The following is an 18,357-nucleotide window of genomic DNA, read 5'->3' as shown; positions in this document are numbered from 1 at the left end:
CTCATAGTGTTGGTTTTGCCTAACCCTCTGCTTCTGTTATTTTAACCACAATCCTAGGGTGATACCTTCCTTCTTTACAGAAAAGTTAGGAAATGTGTGGAGACTTATTAACATCTAACTGGGAGGGTGGGGATTTTAGAGAGAAAGTGAATAGAAAATAGGATCATTTGTATTGGAAAAAGATAATCAAGGATTTGTGTATTCTTGGGCTTAACCTTTCCTCCATAAATGGAGACCATATCCTGTAAAATTAGTCACCTATTTTTGTTGGACTTGCTTTTCCCATTTATCCTTCTTTCTTTCCTTTTCCTCTCATTTCCCTCCTCTTCCATTATGTATAATTCTTTCTAGAGCACAATTTGCCAAGACTTGTAACAGAATCGTATTTTTTAAATATAGGTTTTGGTCCAGCAATTACAATTATAAGAATTTTTGCCAAAAAATTAATCATAGATGTGACACAGGGATATTGCTAAAAGATATTCATTGTGAGACTGTTTATAGTGCTGAACGACTGAAATTAATGGTTTACTAATAAGGAATTGGTTACGTAAATTATTGTAGCTATATAATGAAATGGGCATTTTCAAACCACAGACTACAAATATGCAAGTTAAATTATATTATCAGAATTTTAGCTTCATGGCTTACATTAAAACTATATGTATTTGTTGAATTTATAAAATCTGTTTATATATATGTATGTATGTATTTGAAACACCCAGAACAAAGATAGAAAAGGTATGTGTAATAAACTGAAATGTTAATAGTGGTTTATTTAGCTAAAGCAATTATGAATGACTTTAATTTGCTATGTTTTCTGTATTTTGAGGGTTTCTATTGTGAATGTTCATTACTTTAGCAGTAAAACGAAAGGATGTTGTAAATGTGAGAATTTTTTTTAACTTAACACTTCAGCTTTATTTGGAAAGTTTATTGTAAATAAATGTGATTTTACTTTGAGTTCAAGGTTACAAATAAAGTTTAGATTTTGAGAGAAATTGTTGAAATGGAAATTCTGCGTCACCCTTTTCTCTTCTTTGCATGTTTACTGAAGTGTGGTAACACTCCCTGGAGCCTGTAGAAATTTGTTAATATCTGTAATGCTCATTTAATCATTTCAGTCTTGTATTTATTTCCTGTTAAAGCAGAAAGAAAAATATTTATCATTTTTTCTATATTTTTTATTTCCCAGATAGTTACTTTTGGTGACATTGACCAGTTCCAACAATGTATCATTCCTTATCTGAACCGAGACATCCTCTGCAGCCAGAAGAACAAGAAGTGGGCATTGACCCCTTGTCCAGCTATTCTGACAAGTCTAGAGGTGAGTTTTGTGTGCAGATGCTTTCTGCTGATACTGAAAAAGCTAGCAGAAGGGTCTCTAGTTAGCTCTGACTGCCTTAAGTGTATAATTCTCTCAATGAAGGTGAGCAGGGCAACTATAAAAACATTTCTATGATGTGTGTAGAGCACTCTGAAGCTAATGAATATCACAAAATGTCAACTTTCAATTATACACAGAAGCATTCGTCAGATGTTTAATGTGCTGTCATTCTTTTTTTTAAAACCACAAACCAAATGATAACTTCAGCCTAAGAATGTTGAAATGCAAAATGCTGTTTGTCAAAATATCTTTTAAAGAAACCTAAGCTTTTGATGTTGGTTTTGCAGGGATACATCCCCTCCATCTGCCTCCCACCCCCCAACAAGTTGATATTATTCCAGGATAAAAGATTTGCCTGATACTCCTTTTATTTTTTTAAATAACTGAAAAATGTCTCATACTTTTAAGGATCTATACATTGAAATTCTTAAAAGAGAAATTGTTTTTTACAATAAGGTAGACTGTATTCAGGGTCTAAAACACCCTATAAAATTTATTAAATGTGTGTGTATCAGAACTCTATTATTTTCTCAGTATTCTTAATGATAATAGTGCTAACACAGTTTCTTAGTTGGAAATGAATTTGTGAGAACTCTTGAAGCCTTATCTGTATCTTTAAGTAATCCATGAAATACTTGATAAATTGCATTGACTCCGTGATTAATTATAAATTTTTTACTCATGAAATGCATCTTATCAGGATTGTGAAATTCAAAAATCATAAATAATAAAATGATTCACATGTATTTTGTATGCTTCAAATGAAATTATTATTTCCATCTATTTTGATGTCAAAGTCTGCTATTAACTCATGTTTGGTGAATTAAAAAAATTGATTTCTACTTAAAGTGGCTATTTCTGTAGTGTAGAAGCTCCTGACTATATGGAGTGTATTTATGCTTTTTGTACATCTTTAATACTTTTTAGATTATACAAGTACCATTGTTATTTTTATTGAAAATTTGTCTTACAGGTTTTTTTTTATATTTATATTTGTTGTTAATATTCCAAAGACTTGTTTATTGAAGGTTTGATAATATGAGAAAAATTTAGTTTCTGTTTCAATTTCAGCATTTTAATATCTTGGTAAGTTGTAAGAATAATATCTTTCCTAGTAAACATTTCCTTTTAAACGTAACTCCTATAAAGAAGCACTCATAATTATATAAGTGAAATTATTTTGGAAGCAGTGCTTTTATAAGTAGGTGATTTAAAAGTGAGTATGTATTTGTTGTAAGTATAAAAAATAGTTTCACAGATTTTTCATAATGTTTTTGGTTTTTGTCTTTATTTTATAACATAGTGGTTTGTTTTGTGTGTGTGTAAGTATATATTTTTGTCTACTCTATTTCATTAAATATTGATTTTTTTAAACCTGGTTAAAAAAAACATTTTAAATTAATTTTATCCTTTATTGTTTGCAGGAATGAGTAGTTACCTTTACTGAAAAGGTTTTCGTTTATATCCTATTCTAACATTTCTATGACATACAAAGTTATTAGCACTGAATTGATGTTTAAAAGTGCCATTAATTCATTTACCCCAAATGTTCATTAACAATGTAAATGTATGCTGATGTTCTATGAGACAAGGAAGTGACTAATGACTCTTCCAACTAACAACACTTAAAATGAATAGAAACTTTAGATAGCTAATCTTGAAGTAATCAAGACCCTCATTCAGCTTGGCATCTCTGTATGCTCTAAAACAGCTGTCAACTGTTAAAAATATATACAAAACACACATACAGGCACAGGAACATGCAGAAAGAAAGATATGTAAATATCTGGGTCTTCAAATCCATAAAGGTTACTAATAGTAGTGGTGGGTTTTGTGCATTGTATATCTAAATATTTTAAATAAAGCAACTATTTCATCTTCAGGGATTTCTGCAGAAAAATATGTTGTTGAATTTTAACCTGGTTGTCATATTTATTTGAAGAAGCATTGCTTTTCCAGTATGTTTGCTTTTTTAATATATGTCTTCTGTGGGTTCTCTATGGATTTAAAGCCTTTTACACATTTTGCCACAACCTTTTGGGACTTTCTGGCTACTGGATAACTTAGTTTGCAAGTAGTCAAACACTGGAGTAACCACTGTTTGGTTACTCCAGTGTTTGGCAGGTTACATTTGCCTGTGTAAAAGTCATATAATTATTTTTTAAATTCCTATTATAGATTCCATAAGTAAAAATGAGTGTTATTTTGCAAATTTGAATTTTAACGTAATGTTAAATGATTCTGAGAATTCTGGAAACGATTAGCAAAAATAACCATATAAGCGGAATGGTAGAGAGAAAATGACATATTATTTCAATGGGTGGTTGAGGAAAGTGGTGTCAGGCAGAAAAAAGAACTATATGGATCTATACGTGTAAAATCTTAGATATTTTCCATCTGAATTGAACTTTTAACTGCTTGAATTTCTTTTTCAAATAAAGAAGAAAGTAGAAAGTATGGCATTTTTTTTTAATCAAAGGGAAATTAGTTATTGATAGTTGCTAGTAATTCAGTTGAAACCATAAAAAAAAGTCAAAATGTTAGAGTATGCATGTTATTAATTCTTAGCATATAACTTTTGATAATCAATTACACAAAAAGCAAGCGTTTTTTTAAAATTATTTTTTAAATTCATATGAGATATGTTCACATACCATGCAGTCATACAAAACAAATTGTGCATTCAGTTGTTCACAGTACCATTACATAGTTGTGCATTCATCACCAAAATCAATCCCTGACACCTTCATTACCACAAATAACAAGAAGAATAATTGAAGTGAAAAAGAGCAGTTAAAGTAAAAAATAACACTGGGTGCCTTTGTTTGTTTGTTTTTTCACTTCCCCCATTTTTCTACTCATCCATCCATAAACTAGACAAAGGGGAGTGTGGTCCATATGGCTTTCCCAATCACATTGTCACCCCTCATAAGCTACATTTTTATACAGTCGTCTTCAAGATTCATGGGTTCTGGGTTGTAGTTTGATAGTTTCAAGTATCTACCACCAGCTACCCCAATTCATTAGAACCTAAAAAGGGTTGTCTATATTGTGCGTAAGTGTGCCCACCAGAGTGAACCCTCGGCTCCTTTTGGAATCTCTCTGCCACTGAAGTTTATTTCCTTTCACTTCCCCCTTTTGGTCAAGAAGATGTTCTCCATCCCACGATGCCGGGTCTGCATTCCTCCCCAGGAGTCATATTCCACGTTGCCAGGGAGATTCACTTCCCTGTGTGTCTGATCCCACGTAGAGGGGAGGGCAGTGATTTCACCTGCCAAGTTGACTTAGCTAGAGAGAGAGGGCTACATCTGAGCAACAAAGAGGCATTTGGGAGGAGGCTCTTAGGCACAATTCTAGGGAGGCCTAGCCTCTCCTTTGCAGCAACAGTCTTCCCAAGGGCAAGTCCTGTGGTAGAGGGCTCAGCCAATCAAACCACCAGTCCCCTATGTCTGTGAGCACATTAGCAGCCATGGAGGTGGGGAAGCCCAACACCCCTGCAGTCTCCACCAGCACCTCAAGGGGGCTCTGCATATTTTTTCCTTGTTTTTTTTTTTGTTTTTTAATTAACTCTTTTTTTTTTAATCAACGGTATAAAAAATAAAAAAATAAAAAATTTAAAAAACATACAATAAAGGAACATTTCAAACAGACCATAATGATGGAGTAAGAAAAAGACAACTAACCTGAGATAACTACTTTACTTCCAACATGTTCCAACTCTACCCCCAGAAAGTAACCTAATATAGCAACATTTCTGTGAACTTGTTCCTACTATACCCATCAGAAATTAACAGACCATAGTCACTCCTGGGCATTCCCAGAACGTTAAATTTACCAATGATAGCTTATCTGTTCTTATTGGATTATCGTTACCCCTTACTTAATTGCTCTCTATCACTAGTCCCCTACATTCTACATTTTAAACCATTAGTTTTACATTTTTCAATGTTCACATTAGTAGTAGCATATAATATTTCGCTTTTTGTGCCTGAGTTATTTCGCTTAGCATTATGTCTTCAAGGTTCATCCATGTTGTCATATGTAGCACATCATCATTCCTTCTTACTGCTGCATAGTATTCCATTGTATGTATGTACCACATTTTATTTATCCACTCATCTGTTGAAGGACATTTGGGGGCAATTGTGAATAATGCTGCTATGAACATTGGCATGCAGATATCTGTTCATGTCACTGCTTTCAGATCATCCGGGTATATACCGAGAAGTGCAATCGCTGGATCGAAGGGTAACTCTATATCTAGTGTTATAAGGAACTGCCAGACTGACTTCCAGAGTGGCTGAACCATTATACAGTCCCACCAACAATGAATAAGACTTCCAATGTCTCCACATCCCTTCCAGCATTTGTAGTTTCCTGTTTGTTTAATGGCAGCCATTCTAATTGGTATGAGATGGTATCTCGTTGTGGTCTTAATTTGCATCTCTCTAATAGCTAGAGAAGCTGAACATTTTTTCATGTGTTTCTTGCCCCTTTATATTTCCTCTTCAGAGAACCGTCTTGTCATATCTTTTGCCTTCTTTATAATTGGGCTGTCTGTACTATCGTCATTGAGTTGTAGGATTTCTTTGTATATGCATGATATCAGTCTTTTGTCAGATACATGGTTGCCAAAAATGTTTTCCCATTGAGTTGGCTGCTGCTTTACCTTTTTGACAAATTCCTTTGAGGTAAAGAAAGTTCTGAGCTTGATGAGTTCCAATTTATCTATTTTTTCTTTTGTTGTTTGTGCTTTAGGTGTAAAGTCTAGGAAGTGGCTGCCTAATACAAGGTCTTGAAGATGTTTCTCTACATTATCTTCTAGGAGTTTTATGGTACTGTCTTTAATATTGAGATCTTTGATCCATTTTGAATTAATTTTTGTGTAGGGTATGAGGTAGGGGTCCTCTTTCATTCGTTTGGATATGGATATCCAACTCTCCCAACCCCATTTGTTGAAAAGACCATTATGACCCAGTTCAGTGACTTTGGGGGCCTTATCAAAGATTAGTCAGCCATAGATCTGGGGGTCTATCTCCGAATTCTCAATTCGATTCCATTGATCAATATGTCTATCTTTGTGCCAATACCATGCTGTTTTGACAACTGTGGCTTTATAATAAGCTTCAAAGACAGGGAGTGTAAGTCCTCCCACTTTATTTTTATTTTTTAGAGTGTCTTTAGCAATTCGAGGCATCTTCCCTTTCCAAATAAATTTGATAACTAACTTTTCCAAGTCTGCAAAGTAGGTTGTTGGAATTTTGATTGGGATTGCATTGAATCTGTAGTTGAGTTTGGGTAGAATTGACGTGTTAATGACATTTAGCCCTCCTATCCATGAACATGGAATACTTTACCATCTTTTAAGGGCCCCTTCTATTTCTTTTAGTAGAGTTATGTAGTTTTCTTTGTATAGGTCTTTTGCATCTTTGGTTAAGTTTATTCCTAGGTACTTGATTTTTTTAGTTGCTATTGAAAATGGTATCTTTTTCTTGAGTGTCTCTTCAGTTTGTTCATTTCTAGCATATAGAAACATTACTGACATATGTGCATTAATCTTGTATCCCGCTACTTTGCCAATTTTGTTTATTATTAGCTCTAGTAGCTGTATCGTCGATGTCTCAGGGTTTTCTAGATATAAGATCATATCATCTGCAAACAATGACAGTTTTACTTCTTCCTTTCCAATGTGGATGCCTTTTATTTCTTTGTCTTGCCAGATTGCCCTGGCTAGCACTTCTAGCACAATGTTGAATACCAGTGGTGATAGCGGGCATCCTTGTCTTGTTCCTGATCTTAGAGGGAAGGCTTTCAGTCTCTCACCATTGAGTATTATGCTGGCTGTGGGTTTCTCCTGTATGCTCTTTATCATATTGAGGAAGTTTCCTTCAATTCCTGCCTTTTGAAGTGTTTTTATCAAAAAATGATGTTGGATTTTGTCGAATGCTTTTTCAGCATCTATTGATATGATCATTTGATTTTTCTTTTCTGATTCGTTAATGTGTTACAATACATTAATTGATTTTCTTATGTTGAACCATCCTTGCATGCCTGGAATGAACCCCACTTGGTCATGGTGTATGATTTTTTTAATGTGTCTGTGGATTTGATTTGCAAGTATTTTGTTGAGAATTTTTGCATCTATATTCATTAGGAAGATAGGCCTGTAGTTTTCCTTTTTTGTAGCATCTTTGCCTGGTTTTCATATTAGATTGATGTTAGCTTTATAAAATGAGTTAGGTAGCATTCCATTTTCTTTGATATTTTTAAAGGGTGTAAGATTGCTGTCAGGTCTTTTTGGAAATTTTGGTAGAATTCCCCTGTGAAGCCATCTGGCCCTGGGCATTTATTTGTGGGAAGCTTTTTGATGACTGATTGGATCTCTTTGCTTGTGATTGGTTGGTTGAGGTCTTCTGTTTCTTCTCTGGTCAGTCTAGGTTGTTCATATGTTTCCAGGAAATTGTCCATTTCCTCGACATTATCCAGTTTGTTGCCATACAGTTGTTCATAGTATCCTCTTATAATTTTTTTAATTTCCTTAGGATCTGCAGTAATGTCACCTTTCTCATTCATTGTTTTGTTTATCTGGGTCTTCTCTCTTTTTGATTTTGTCAGTCTAGCTAGGGGCTTGTCAATCTTGTTGATCTTCTCAAAGAACCAACTTTGGTGTTATTTATCCTCTCTATTGTTTTTTTGTGCTCTATGTCATTTATTTCTGCTTTAATCCTTGTTATTCCTTTTCTTCTGCTTGATTTAGGATTGATTTGCTGTTCATTTACTGGCTTCTTCAGTTGATCCATTAGTTCTTTGATTTTGGCTCTTTCTTCCTTTTTAATACATGCATTTACTGGTATAAATTTCCCCCTCAGTACCGCTTTTGCTGCATTCCATAGGTTTTGGTATGTTGTGTTCTCATTTTCATTTGTCTCTATATATTTAGCAATTTCTCTTGATGTTTCTTCTTTAACCCACTGATTGTTTAGGAGTGTGTTGTTTTAACTTCCAGGTATTTGTGAATTTTCTAAGTCTCTGATGGTTATTGACTTCTAATTGTATTCCATTGTGGTCAGAGAATGTGCTTTGAATAATTTCAATCTTTTTAAATTTATTGAGGCTTGTTTTATATCCCAGCATATGTTCTATTCTGGAGAAAGTTCCATAAGCACTAGAGAAGTATGTGTATCCTGGTGATTTGGGATGTAGTGTTCTATATATGTCTGTTAAATCCAATTCATTTATCAGATTGTTTAGGTTTTCAGTTTCCTTACTGGTCTTCTGTCTGGTTGATCTATCTATAGGAGAGAGTGATGTGTTGAAGTCTCCCACAATTATTTTGGAAACATCAATTGCTTCCTTTAATTTTGCCAGTGTTTCGCTCATGTATTTTGTGGCACGTTGATTGGGTGCATAAAAATTTATGATTGTTATTTCTTGTTGTTGAATCACCCCTTTTATTAGTATGTATTGGCCTTCTTTGTCTCTCATAACATCCTTTCATTTAAAGTCTATTTTATCTGAGATTAATATTGCTACACCTGCTTTCTTTTGGCTGTAGCTTGCATGAAATATTTTTTTCCATCCTTTCACTTTCAGTTTCTTTGTGTCCCTGTGTCTAAGATGAGTCTCTTGTATGCAACATATTGATGGTTCATTTTTTTTAATCCATTCTCTGAATCCATATCTTTTAATTGGGGAGTTTAATCCATTTACAATCAACATTTTAACCGTGAAGGCATTTCTTGAATCAGTCATCTTATCCTTTGGTTTATGTTTGTCATATATATTTTTTCTCTCTATTAATATCCTTTTATGTACCCATACTGAATCTCTTTAGTACTGAACCTTTCTCCATGTCTCTCTCTCCTTTCTTCGTTCCTCTGTCTTTAGGGCTCTCTTTAGTATCTCCAGTAGGGCAGGTCTCTTGTTAGCAAATTCTCTCAGCATTTGTTTGTCTGTGAAGAATTTAAGCTCTCCCTCAAATTTGAAGGAGAGCTTTGCTGGATAAAGAATTCTTGGTTGACAATTTTTCTTCCTCACAATTTTAAATATATCATGCCACTGTCTTCTCACCTCCATGGTGGCTGCTGAGGAGTCATTACTTAGTCTTATGTTGTTTCCTTTGTATGTGGTGAATTGCTTTTCTTTTGCTGCTTTCAGAACTTGCTCCTTCTCTTCTATATTTGACAGTGTGATCAGAATATGTCTCCGAGTGGGTTTATTTGGATTTATTCTATTTGGAGTTTGCTGGGTATTTATGATTTGTGTATTTATGGTGTTTAGAAGATTTGGTAAGTTTTCGCCAACAATTTCTTTGTATGCTCTTCCTAGACCTTTACCCTTCTCTTCCCCTTCTGGAACACCGATGAGTCTTATCTTTGGATGTTTTATTTGATCTGTCAGATCCCTGAGGTCCCTTTCGATTTTTTAAATTTTTTTGTCCATTATTTCTTTTGTTCTTTCGTTTTCTTTTCTGTCGTCTTCCAGGTCACTGATTCGTTGTTCAACTTCTTCTAGTCTTGTTCTATGAGTATCCAGAATCTTTTTAATTTGGTCAGCAGTTTCCTTAATTTCCATAAGATCGTCTATTATTTACTCTTGCAATTTCTTTCTTATGCTCTTCTAGGGTCTTACTGATGTCCTTTATATCCTGTACCATGGTCTCATTGTTCATCTTTAGTTCTTTGATTAATTTTTCCAAATACTGTGTCTCCTCTGATCTTTGGATTTGGGTGCTTGGGCTTGGGTTATCCATATCGTCTGTTTTTTTTCATATGCTTTAAAATTTCCTGTTGTTTTTGGCCTCTTGGCATTTGCTTAACTTGATAGGGTTCTTTTAGGATTTGTAAACTGGTTAAAATCTTTTCTCTAATTTATCAGATCTACAGCTTCCTGGAGTACACTTTCTCTAACTAACCAGCAGGTGGTGTCCGCAAGCCACCTATTCCCCTCAAGCCAGTTCTCCCCCACTTTGTCTTTGTGGTGTGTGTGGGTGTGAGTCTTGTGGGGTCCAACTGGTGTACCAAGCTTGTGTGTGTAGTTGGTGTTGCCCACCCTGTATATGGGGCGTGTGTCTGAGTGGTCAGAGAGCGGGGGCAGCTCTAACAATCAAATCTCCCTGGTGTTCCTGGAGATTTAAAGCTGCTGCAATAGTCTAATCCTTCAGTTCAGTCTTGCCACAGTTTGTGTCTGCCGGTGACCCACAAGTCCTTGGTATTGGCATATGGCCCCTGAGACTTACGAGTGGGTCCCTCTTCCAGGCTGTGCACCCCCAGGTCCTCTGTCAAGGGATGACTGTGCTATGTCACAGGTGAGCGCTGTCCCCCCAGGGCGGTTCTGCGCTGCAGGGCTGTGTAGAGGCATTCCAAGCTTGCTGAAAGGATGGCTGAATGGGGCGTGTTAATTCACACTGCTCTGCCTTACCAACTCTGGGACCACCAGCTGAGGGTGCAGGGAAGGCTAATGTCCATGCCTGATTTTGTGGTGTGTGCATCTGTTATCAGAAGCACTTCCCATCACACTGGGTTGTCTGGGGCAGCTCTGGGCTCTTTGGCCAGTGACGGGCAGGCGTGTTCCCTGTCCACTGGGATGATGGCTGTGAGAGGATGCCCCCCTTTTCTTGGGAATTTGTGGTGTTTAGTGAATTTTCTCAGCCATCGGACTTATTGCCTTGTGTCTCAGAGCTCTCTTAGTTCTGCTCTTGTCTTAACTTGCCCAACTTGCAAGGTTTTGAGGCTTTCTCTATTGGGCTTCTTAGAGTAATTGTTTTAGAACAAGAGAACAAGATTAAAAAAGTAAGGGGGCGGGGTGGAAGGCCCTCCTTGCAGATCTAATGGGTGATTGAAATGCTAAGAGACAAGGCAATTAGGACCATTAAGGAATGGTCCAGGGGGCCAGAGAAACCGGTTTTTCTTCTGAATTTGCATATTTGCCTGACTCTGCCTGAGCTCTGCCCTTCCCCTTTCTATGTTCACCAGAACTCCAAAAAGCCTCCACTTTTATTTCTGTGTATTTCTTGCTGTTTTTGCTATACCTATCTCCTCTCCGCTGGGCTGGCTGCTCCTGGATTCTTCGGTGTCTGGTCTCAGTCTACGTATGATTGGAGTTTGGATCAGTAGAATGAGTTTCCGATAAGAGCCGCAACTGCAGTTTTCTCTCCTCATTCCCAGTGCTGATGGCCCCTCCTCCCATGGGACTGAGCCTGGCAGGGAGGGGCGCAGGTCCCCTGGCTCCGAAAACTTAGATTTCTCTGAACTCAGCAGTTCCACGTGTTCATGAGTGTTGTATGAACTATGCCCAAAGTCAAATTGCTCTGCGGTGTCCGGTCCACGCAGTTCCTGGCTTTCTACCTACTGCCCTGGAGGAGTAACTAAAATGTACACCTCACTACTCTGCCATCTTGCCCTGCCTCTCCCGCCATCTTGCCCCACCTCTCCAAGCATTTTATTTTAAACTGAAGATATCAAAATGTCAAGAGTAAAAGAAATGTAACATTAATGAAATAATATTCTGATAATGACTAGTCATTTTCATAAAGTACAGAATGTTGATCATGATGAAGAACATTTTCCTCTATTAGGTCTCTTAAGAATAGTGATTTTTTTTTTAACGAATGTCAGTGTTTTGCTTCAATTTTATATGCCATTGTACTCACCTTGTTTTTTATAGGTTTCATAGTAGTCACATAATGAGCTATTACTATATTTGCCTTTTTGTATATCTAAGTTTTAAGACTTTCTATCTTCGTGTATAAAATATTTAGTACTTAAAAAAATTCCAGGACATTCAGGATCCCACCCACTCTATTATAAACTCCTGTAGTTTTGTTTTTGTACCAATCTTCCTTTCTTTCCATTATAAAATTATAAGGTTTTAGAACTAGAAGGGAGAGCCCTGGCTTTATTGATTAAGAAATTGATAATAGTTAAATAAGTTAGCTGAAGTTGATGCAATAAAATACTGTTGTCCCATGATGGTGTTCGATGTAGTTTTCTGCATTATTAAACAGAAATCCACAGCGGTGGATTTTGATTTGAGTAAAGAACAGATTTGCTCTGACTAAAGTATAGCATGCTTTCTGAGGCATCCTAGTCACTTTAAGACCTTTGTCTAATTAACTCGAGGCATATTAGGGAGGAAAAATCTTTTCATTTCCCTCCCCAACTTAAAACTCTTTGGTGGTTTCTCATTGCACTAATAATAAAATCCAAACACTTGCCCATGATTTGCAAGGCAATATTGTTGCCCACCTGGCCTTCCTCAGATGTGCAGAGTATTCCTAGACTTTTGAATTTTCCCACATGCTGTTGTTCTCTACCATTATTTTCTATTACTTTATAGCACTCAGTATAATATGTAATCCTATGTTAATTTGTTTCCTTGTTTATTGTTTGTCGCCTTGTTTAAAGTATAAACTTTATGAGGGCAGGAGCCATGTTGGAACTTTTTCTATGCTTGGCTCATGGTAACCACTCAATAAATAGTTAATGAATTGATGAATGAACTGTGTTTTTCTGATTTGAGCTCCTCTACTCACTCACCTTAATCAATAACTGCTTAATCTATCTTGTCCTCCTTTATCTTTCTTCTTCCTATCCTAATTTTAATATATGAAATCATGTGTCCCTGATTATTCTACTATTTGAAATTTTCTTCTTTTCTTTTTTCAAGTCCCTTTTAAAATTCACTTCTACCATATTTCTTTTTTCATTATGGTACATATTAATGGTTTCCTTAAGAACCAAATGGAGGGAATATTCTGGCAAATAAATATCAAGTTATTATATCCTAATTAACCTACAGAAAAAATTACTTAGCAAGGGAAAAGCTAAGGAAATGATTACTTGTCCAAGAAATTCATGGCCATAATTTGGGGGCATAGATTACAAGTAGTATGCTTATGTTTGACATATACGTTTTATATACATAGGTCCTGATTTAAGTGTTATGAAGACAGTGTTTTTAATTTCTGGTCTCTGAAACTTATATATGTATTATATAGCAAATATTGTTTAGCTTAAATAGAATGAACAATCTAGAGTGGTATAGGTTGTCTTAAGTTTACTACACTTTTAAAGTTTATTTATTGTCATTCAGTGAATATTTGAGTGCCTTGTATATTTCAGGCATTGTTTTGCGTATGGAAATTAAACATTGAAACAGGTAAACATAGTCCTGAATACCATATTGTTTATGGTTAATAGGCAGGATTTGGTGTCACGGTTGTAGGAGGGAGGCAGGGTAAAGTCAATGGCAATGAAATTAGAGAATTATAAGTGCTTTCCAAAGGAATTAGAGTATGCTCAGGTAGTACATGGATGGAAAATCTTAGATTTATGATCGTGGTGTGTCAAGAAAGGTGTGAGACCTCTCTAAATCAAAACCTGAATGATGAGTAGCTGTTAGCCTGGTGACTGAGTAAGTAAAGAGTATGTGCTGATTCCTGAAAGAGAGAAAGAACTGGCCTTCTGCTGAACAGAAAGAATTTAATTATGGTTGAAGGCTAGAGTTCAAAGAAGAAATGACCACTAAAGAGATTGAAAATAGGGGCATGAAGCTGCTTTATTCTAAAAACAATGTGTTGTCTAGTAAAGGAATATTATGGTCAAATTTGCATTTTAAAAAGATTATTTTAGCTACTGTAAAGTGAGTAAACTACGGTGGTGGGGCAAGATTGGAAGTGGAACAATCAGTTAAGAAGCCTTTTTGCAGTACTTCAGTGAGAGATGATAATGACCTATTCCAGGAAAGTAACTATGGAAATGAAGAGAAGTGGAAACATTTGAGAGGTATTTAGGAGGTGGAATTGACAGTACTTGATAATTGATTGGATGTTGGGAAGTCATAGGGGAGAGGTTGAAGTGCCATCCAGATTTCCAAATGGGTTGACCAATTAGGTCTATGATAATACCTTTATTAACATAGGGAACTTTAGTGCGGGGTATGTGCATGTGTACAGAGATTATCTTAAATTCAGTTTCAGATGTGACTGTCCATTATGTCATGTCCATTTTGACTTTCAAATGGAGACACCCAGAAGGTTTTGATGCATGGGTCTGGAACTTAGTGAATAAGTGCCGGGATGTCATAAGTTTATAGATGACACCAGCTTGTAAATTTGTGTGATTATGTTCATCAGCATTCAGTAGCCAGGATTTAAAAACACAAAAAATGCAGAGTAGTTTTGTTAGAGAAGTGCAATAGGTGGACAGTAGGCAAGGAAGTTGATGGTGGAAGAATTTATTGATGAAGGAAAATTGAGCTATAAGAATTTGGAAGAATATTCTCATAAGGTGGAGCAGAAGGTTTTAGGAGGGTGGAGTCAGAGGAGATGCAGCACACATGGAGTATAGTGTAGCGATGGGAGTCCTGAAGAGGTTAACGGGGGCTAATGTTTTGCTTGAAGTCCAAGAGTGACAAGGATATGAGGGATGGTGGGTTTGGGTAGTGGCAAGCTTTTCACAATGCTTCTTTATAGTTTGAAATGTTATGCATTTTATCTTAAATGTGCCTTTCTAAGATATTTTCTAAATTCCTAAGAAAATAATTATGTGGTTTTTATCACATCTTTTAAGTATTCTTATGTAAGTTTTTGCTAAATGCATTAATTCAGAGGAGCATTGTTTCGTTGTAACCATGAAATCAGCTCAATATTCTCATTAGCTCCATATAATAATTTTGACCCATACTGATTTTGATACTTCCTAGCTTGAAATGTCTTTTTATAAAAAATGCTCCTAGATGTCACGAAGAACAGAGGTTTAGTTAGATGAAAAACTGTAAGTAAGGGTATAAAGGCATCAAGGAAAATGATAGCTTTATTGAATATAAAGATTGTTAAATAAATTAGAGTAAACTGTAAGTTCTTAAACTGACAGTAACAAGGATGAAATATGGATGGTTTTAAAGGATGTCCCTTTAAAAATAGATTTTGTTGCATGGTATGACAATAGGTAGATGTTACATCAGAAAGCAGTGAACATACCATGCCCAGTTCTAAATTAAACCGTCCAAAAGAAATTTTGAAATGAGAAACTTGAATTTCTAAGACTGTGAGAGATCTGAGAGTCTTCCTCCAGAAATGTCAGTTGTTAAGTATGAGACAGATAAGAAAAGAGAAAAGGGAGAGCTGATGACTGATTTATAGAAATTCCCCATGATTAGGATTGGGTGGAGGAAGCAGTACTTAACAGAATATTAGAGGAAAAGTCAAAGTAGGGGAAAGATAGAGTGCGAAAATTATGGAAGCCATGGATTTGAGAGCTTCCAGATGGTTCAGAGATTACATAGATTAAATAGAGTATGAAAGGAGAAAAATATATCATTTGTTGATGGAAAGAGTTTGATAATCTATAATTAATGGTTAAGCCATTTCCAGGGTATCACTAACTCATCAGAAAGTGGAAGAGAATCTCAAATCTCATTTGGAATTAACATTAAAATAGAGTAGTTAGATAGCAATAATAAACATTAAATGATAAGAATGTTCCAACTTACTCTTTAATATTAGATTTGGGTGATTAAATGTGGATTTTTATGTATTTGTTCTCTTCCAGTGAATTGAGATTTAGCAAGTTAGACATCTTCATAGTAACAATGAAACTTGGTTAAATCTATACCCTTGAGATAAGAAAATAAATAAATAAATAAATAAAAGACTCCTGGTCCCAGTTCTGATCATTTTTAAATTAGTTGTCCATTTCTTTTTATTAATTGAATTTGGGTTTTAGTTTTCTTTCAAATCTTCCATTGGCTTTGCAATTATCTTTATTTGTTTGAGGGGATAGATAGACTCCTTGAGAGTTACTTTAGAGTTGGAAATGTATGAAGAGTCCTTGAGCCACCTTGTGGCTGTACCTTCATATTATTCATTTCTCCATGTCCTAGAAGAAAAGATCTCACCTTTGGCCCTGGCGCCAGGCAGAAAAACAGTAACTTGGTAGTACCCCTCACTTTGGGCAAAGTTTGTCTGCAAAGAATATCTCTACCTTAATGTATTTTTTCCTTTTTTCTTTTTTTATTAGATAAATTATAGGTTTACGGAAAAATTATGCATAAAACAGAGAGTTCCCATATGCTACCCTATTATTAACACCTTGCATTAGTGTGGTACATTTGTACTATTAACTGTAGTTCATGGTTTATATTAGGGTTCACTGTGTTATACAGTCCTGTGGTTTCTTTCTTTTTTTTTTTTTTAATTTTTATTCTACTAACATGTATATAACCTAAATTTTCCCCTTTTAACCACATTCCAATATATTAATTTATTGCTGTTAATTACATTCATAATATGTGTACTTAAATTTATTTATTCTCCTACTTCTGAATGTAATTAACAGCACTGAACATTATGCTACCATCACCATTATTAAAACTTTTCCATCATCCCGAGTAGAAACTGTATATTTAAAGCCTTAACTCCCTATTCCCTACCCTTACCCCAGCCTATGTTGTAACCTATGTTGTAGATTCTAACTCGAGGAGTTTGTTTATTCCAATTATTTCATATCACTGAGACTATACAATATTTGTCCTTTTGTGTCTGGCTTATTTCACACTACATGATGTCTTCAATGTATTTACACATTTTGTTGTAACCTAGGTAAGGTTAGAAGATGCAACAAGACCTATTGCCTAGGTTTCTTTTTAGGTGAATTTTAAAAATCATATATTCCAATAATTTTTTTGAATAGCAAGGACAGAATAGTCAATGTACTGACAGAGTTTTAATCTGTATTATATTTGTAGATGTTCATATATATTTTAGCAGTTTAGAAGTTATGTACGTAATTGATGGTAAAATAAGACATCTGGTTTTGTTGTGGTATTTGTATTATTTCATATCTCCAGTTTTTTTTTTTTTAATGCAGGTGTTTTCTGTAATTGGTCTCTGGCATTGTTCTGTTCTTGTAAGATGTCTTTACCAAAAGTTTTGAGAATTTGCTTTGCCTTGTCATATCATTAAACTCAAATGTTTTTTATTTTTGTATTCTATGAGAATTGAAAATAAATTATATTAGTTTGTCATCACTCTACTGGAAGAAGGGAATGCTTGTTAATCAAATAGATGTTTTGAAATGTGACGTCTTTTTTCATACAATATTTGCATTCTCTTCTGGAGTTTGACTGTTCTGCTTCTTGAAGTTGTGAAATTTCCTAAGAAGGAATCCCATATGAGAATATAGGAAAGCACAAGGGAAGAAACATTATATTAGCTTCAAGCTTTTTTATTTTCACATTTTCAGAATATCTGAGTATTTTAAGTGGTATAAAGTAAAACAATAGTAATTCATAAAAATTGTAATATCTCAAATTATTTACTTTATGTGGTCATTTTCTTTTATTACATCTCCGAATTAAAAATATGATTTACTTGAATTTTTGGAAGTGATCTGATATTCTACTACTTGATTATTACTGTATTCCTGTAAATTATGGTGATTGCTTTGCCTTTTCTGAATTTACAAATATTTTAAATTTCATTTGGGCGGGGGAGAACTCACTAGCTTTGGTTTATCAAAAGATAAGTATCAAGAATTTAGCTTTACTTATTCAATTCAGATATGAGGCAATTGTGAGCCAATAATCTTTTATGGGAATATGTGTACTTAAATTTATTTATTCTCCTACTTCTTCCCCCTTCTTTCTTCTCCCAAATGCAGAGATATCAGTGACCTTTGACCTCCTCACTTTTCTGCTTACTGAAAATTTTTATAGAATATGACTGATTTCAACCAAATTTAGTACACTGCTATGAATCTGTATCTTTAATTGGACTTGTGAATAGGTCTGTTTTATTGAACTGATAGATTTTCAATCGGATATGTTGGCATAATGGTTCAGAAAATTTATTGATACTTGATAACTGAATAGAGATCATGAAGGCACGTACATTTAATCACTGTAAGGGGCGCAGGCCACACCTAATGTTTGTTCATTCATTCACAAATATTTATTGAGATCTAGTCTCT

The 18,357-nt window shown here is 35.0% G+C and overlaps 1 protein-coding gene across 4 annotated transcripts in view; it reads left to right on the top strand.

Annotated features, from left to right (window-relative positions):
- Nucleotides 1-18,357, top strand: part of TBC1D5 (TBC1 domain family member 5) — a 739,731-nt gene that overhangs the window by 266,552 nt on the left and 454,822 nt on the right. For all 4 annotated transcript variants that reach the window (XM_037845606.1, XM_037845577.1, XM_037845586.1 and 1 more), the window contains one exon: nt 1,196-1,327. In XM_037845606.1, the coding sequence (XP_037701534.1) occupies nt 1,231-1,327 (97 nt within the window). In that variant the 5' untranslated portion in view covers nt 1,196-1,230. The remainder of the gene's footprint in view (nt 1-1,195; nt 1,328-18,357) is intronic.

Source organism: Choloepus didactylus, chromosome 1 (assembly GCF_015220235.1).
Source record: "Choloepus didactylus isolate mChoDid1 chromosome 1, mChoDid1.pri, whole genome shotgun sequence".
Taxonomy (NCBI): Eukaryota; Metazoa; Chordata; class Mammalia; order Pilosa; family Megalonychidae; genus Choloepus; species Choloepus didactylus.
This window is presented reverse-complemented; position numbering and strand designations above follow the sequence as displayed.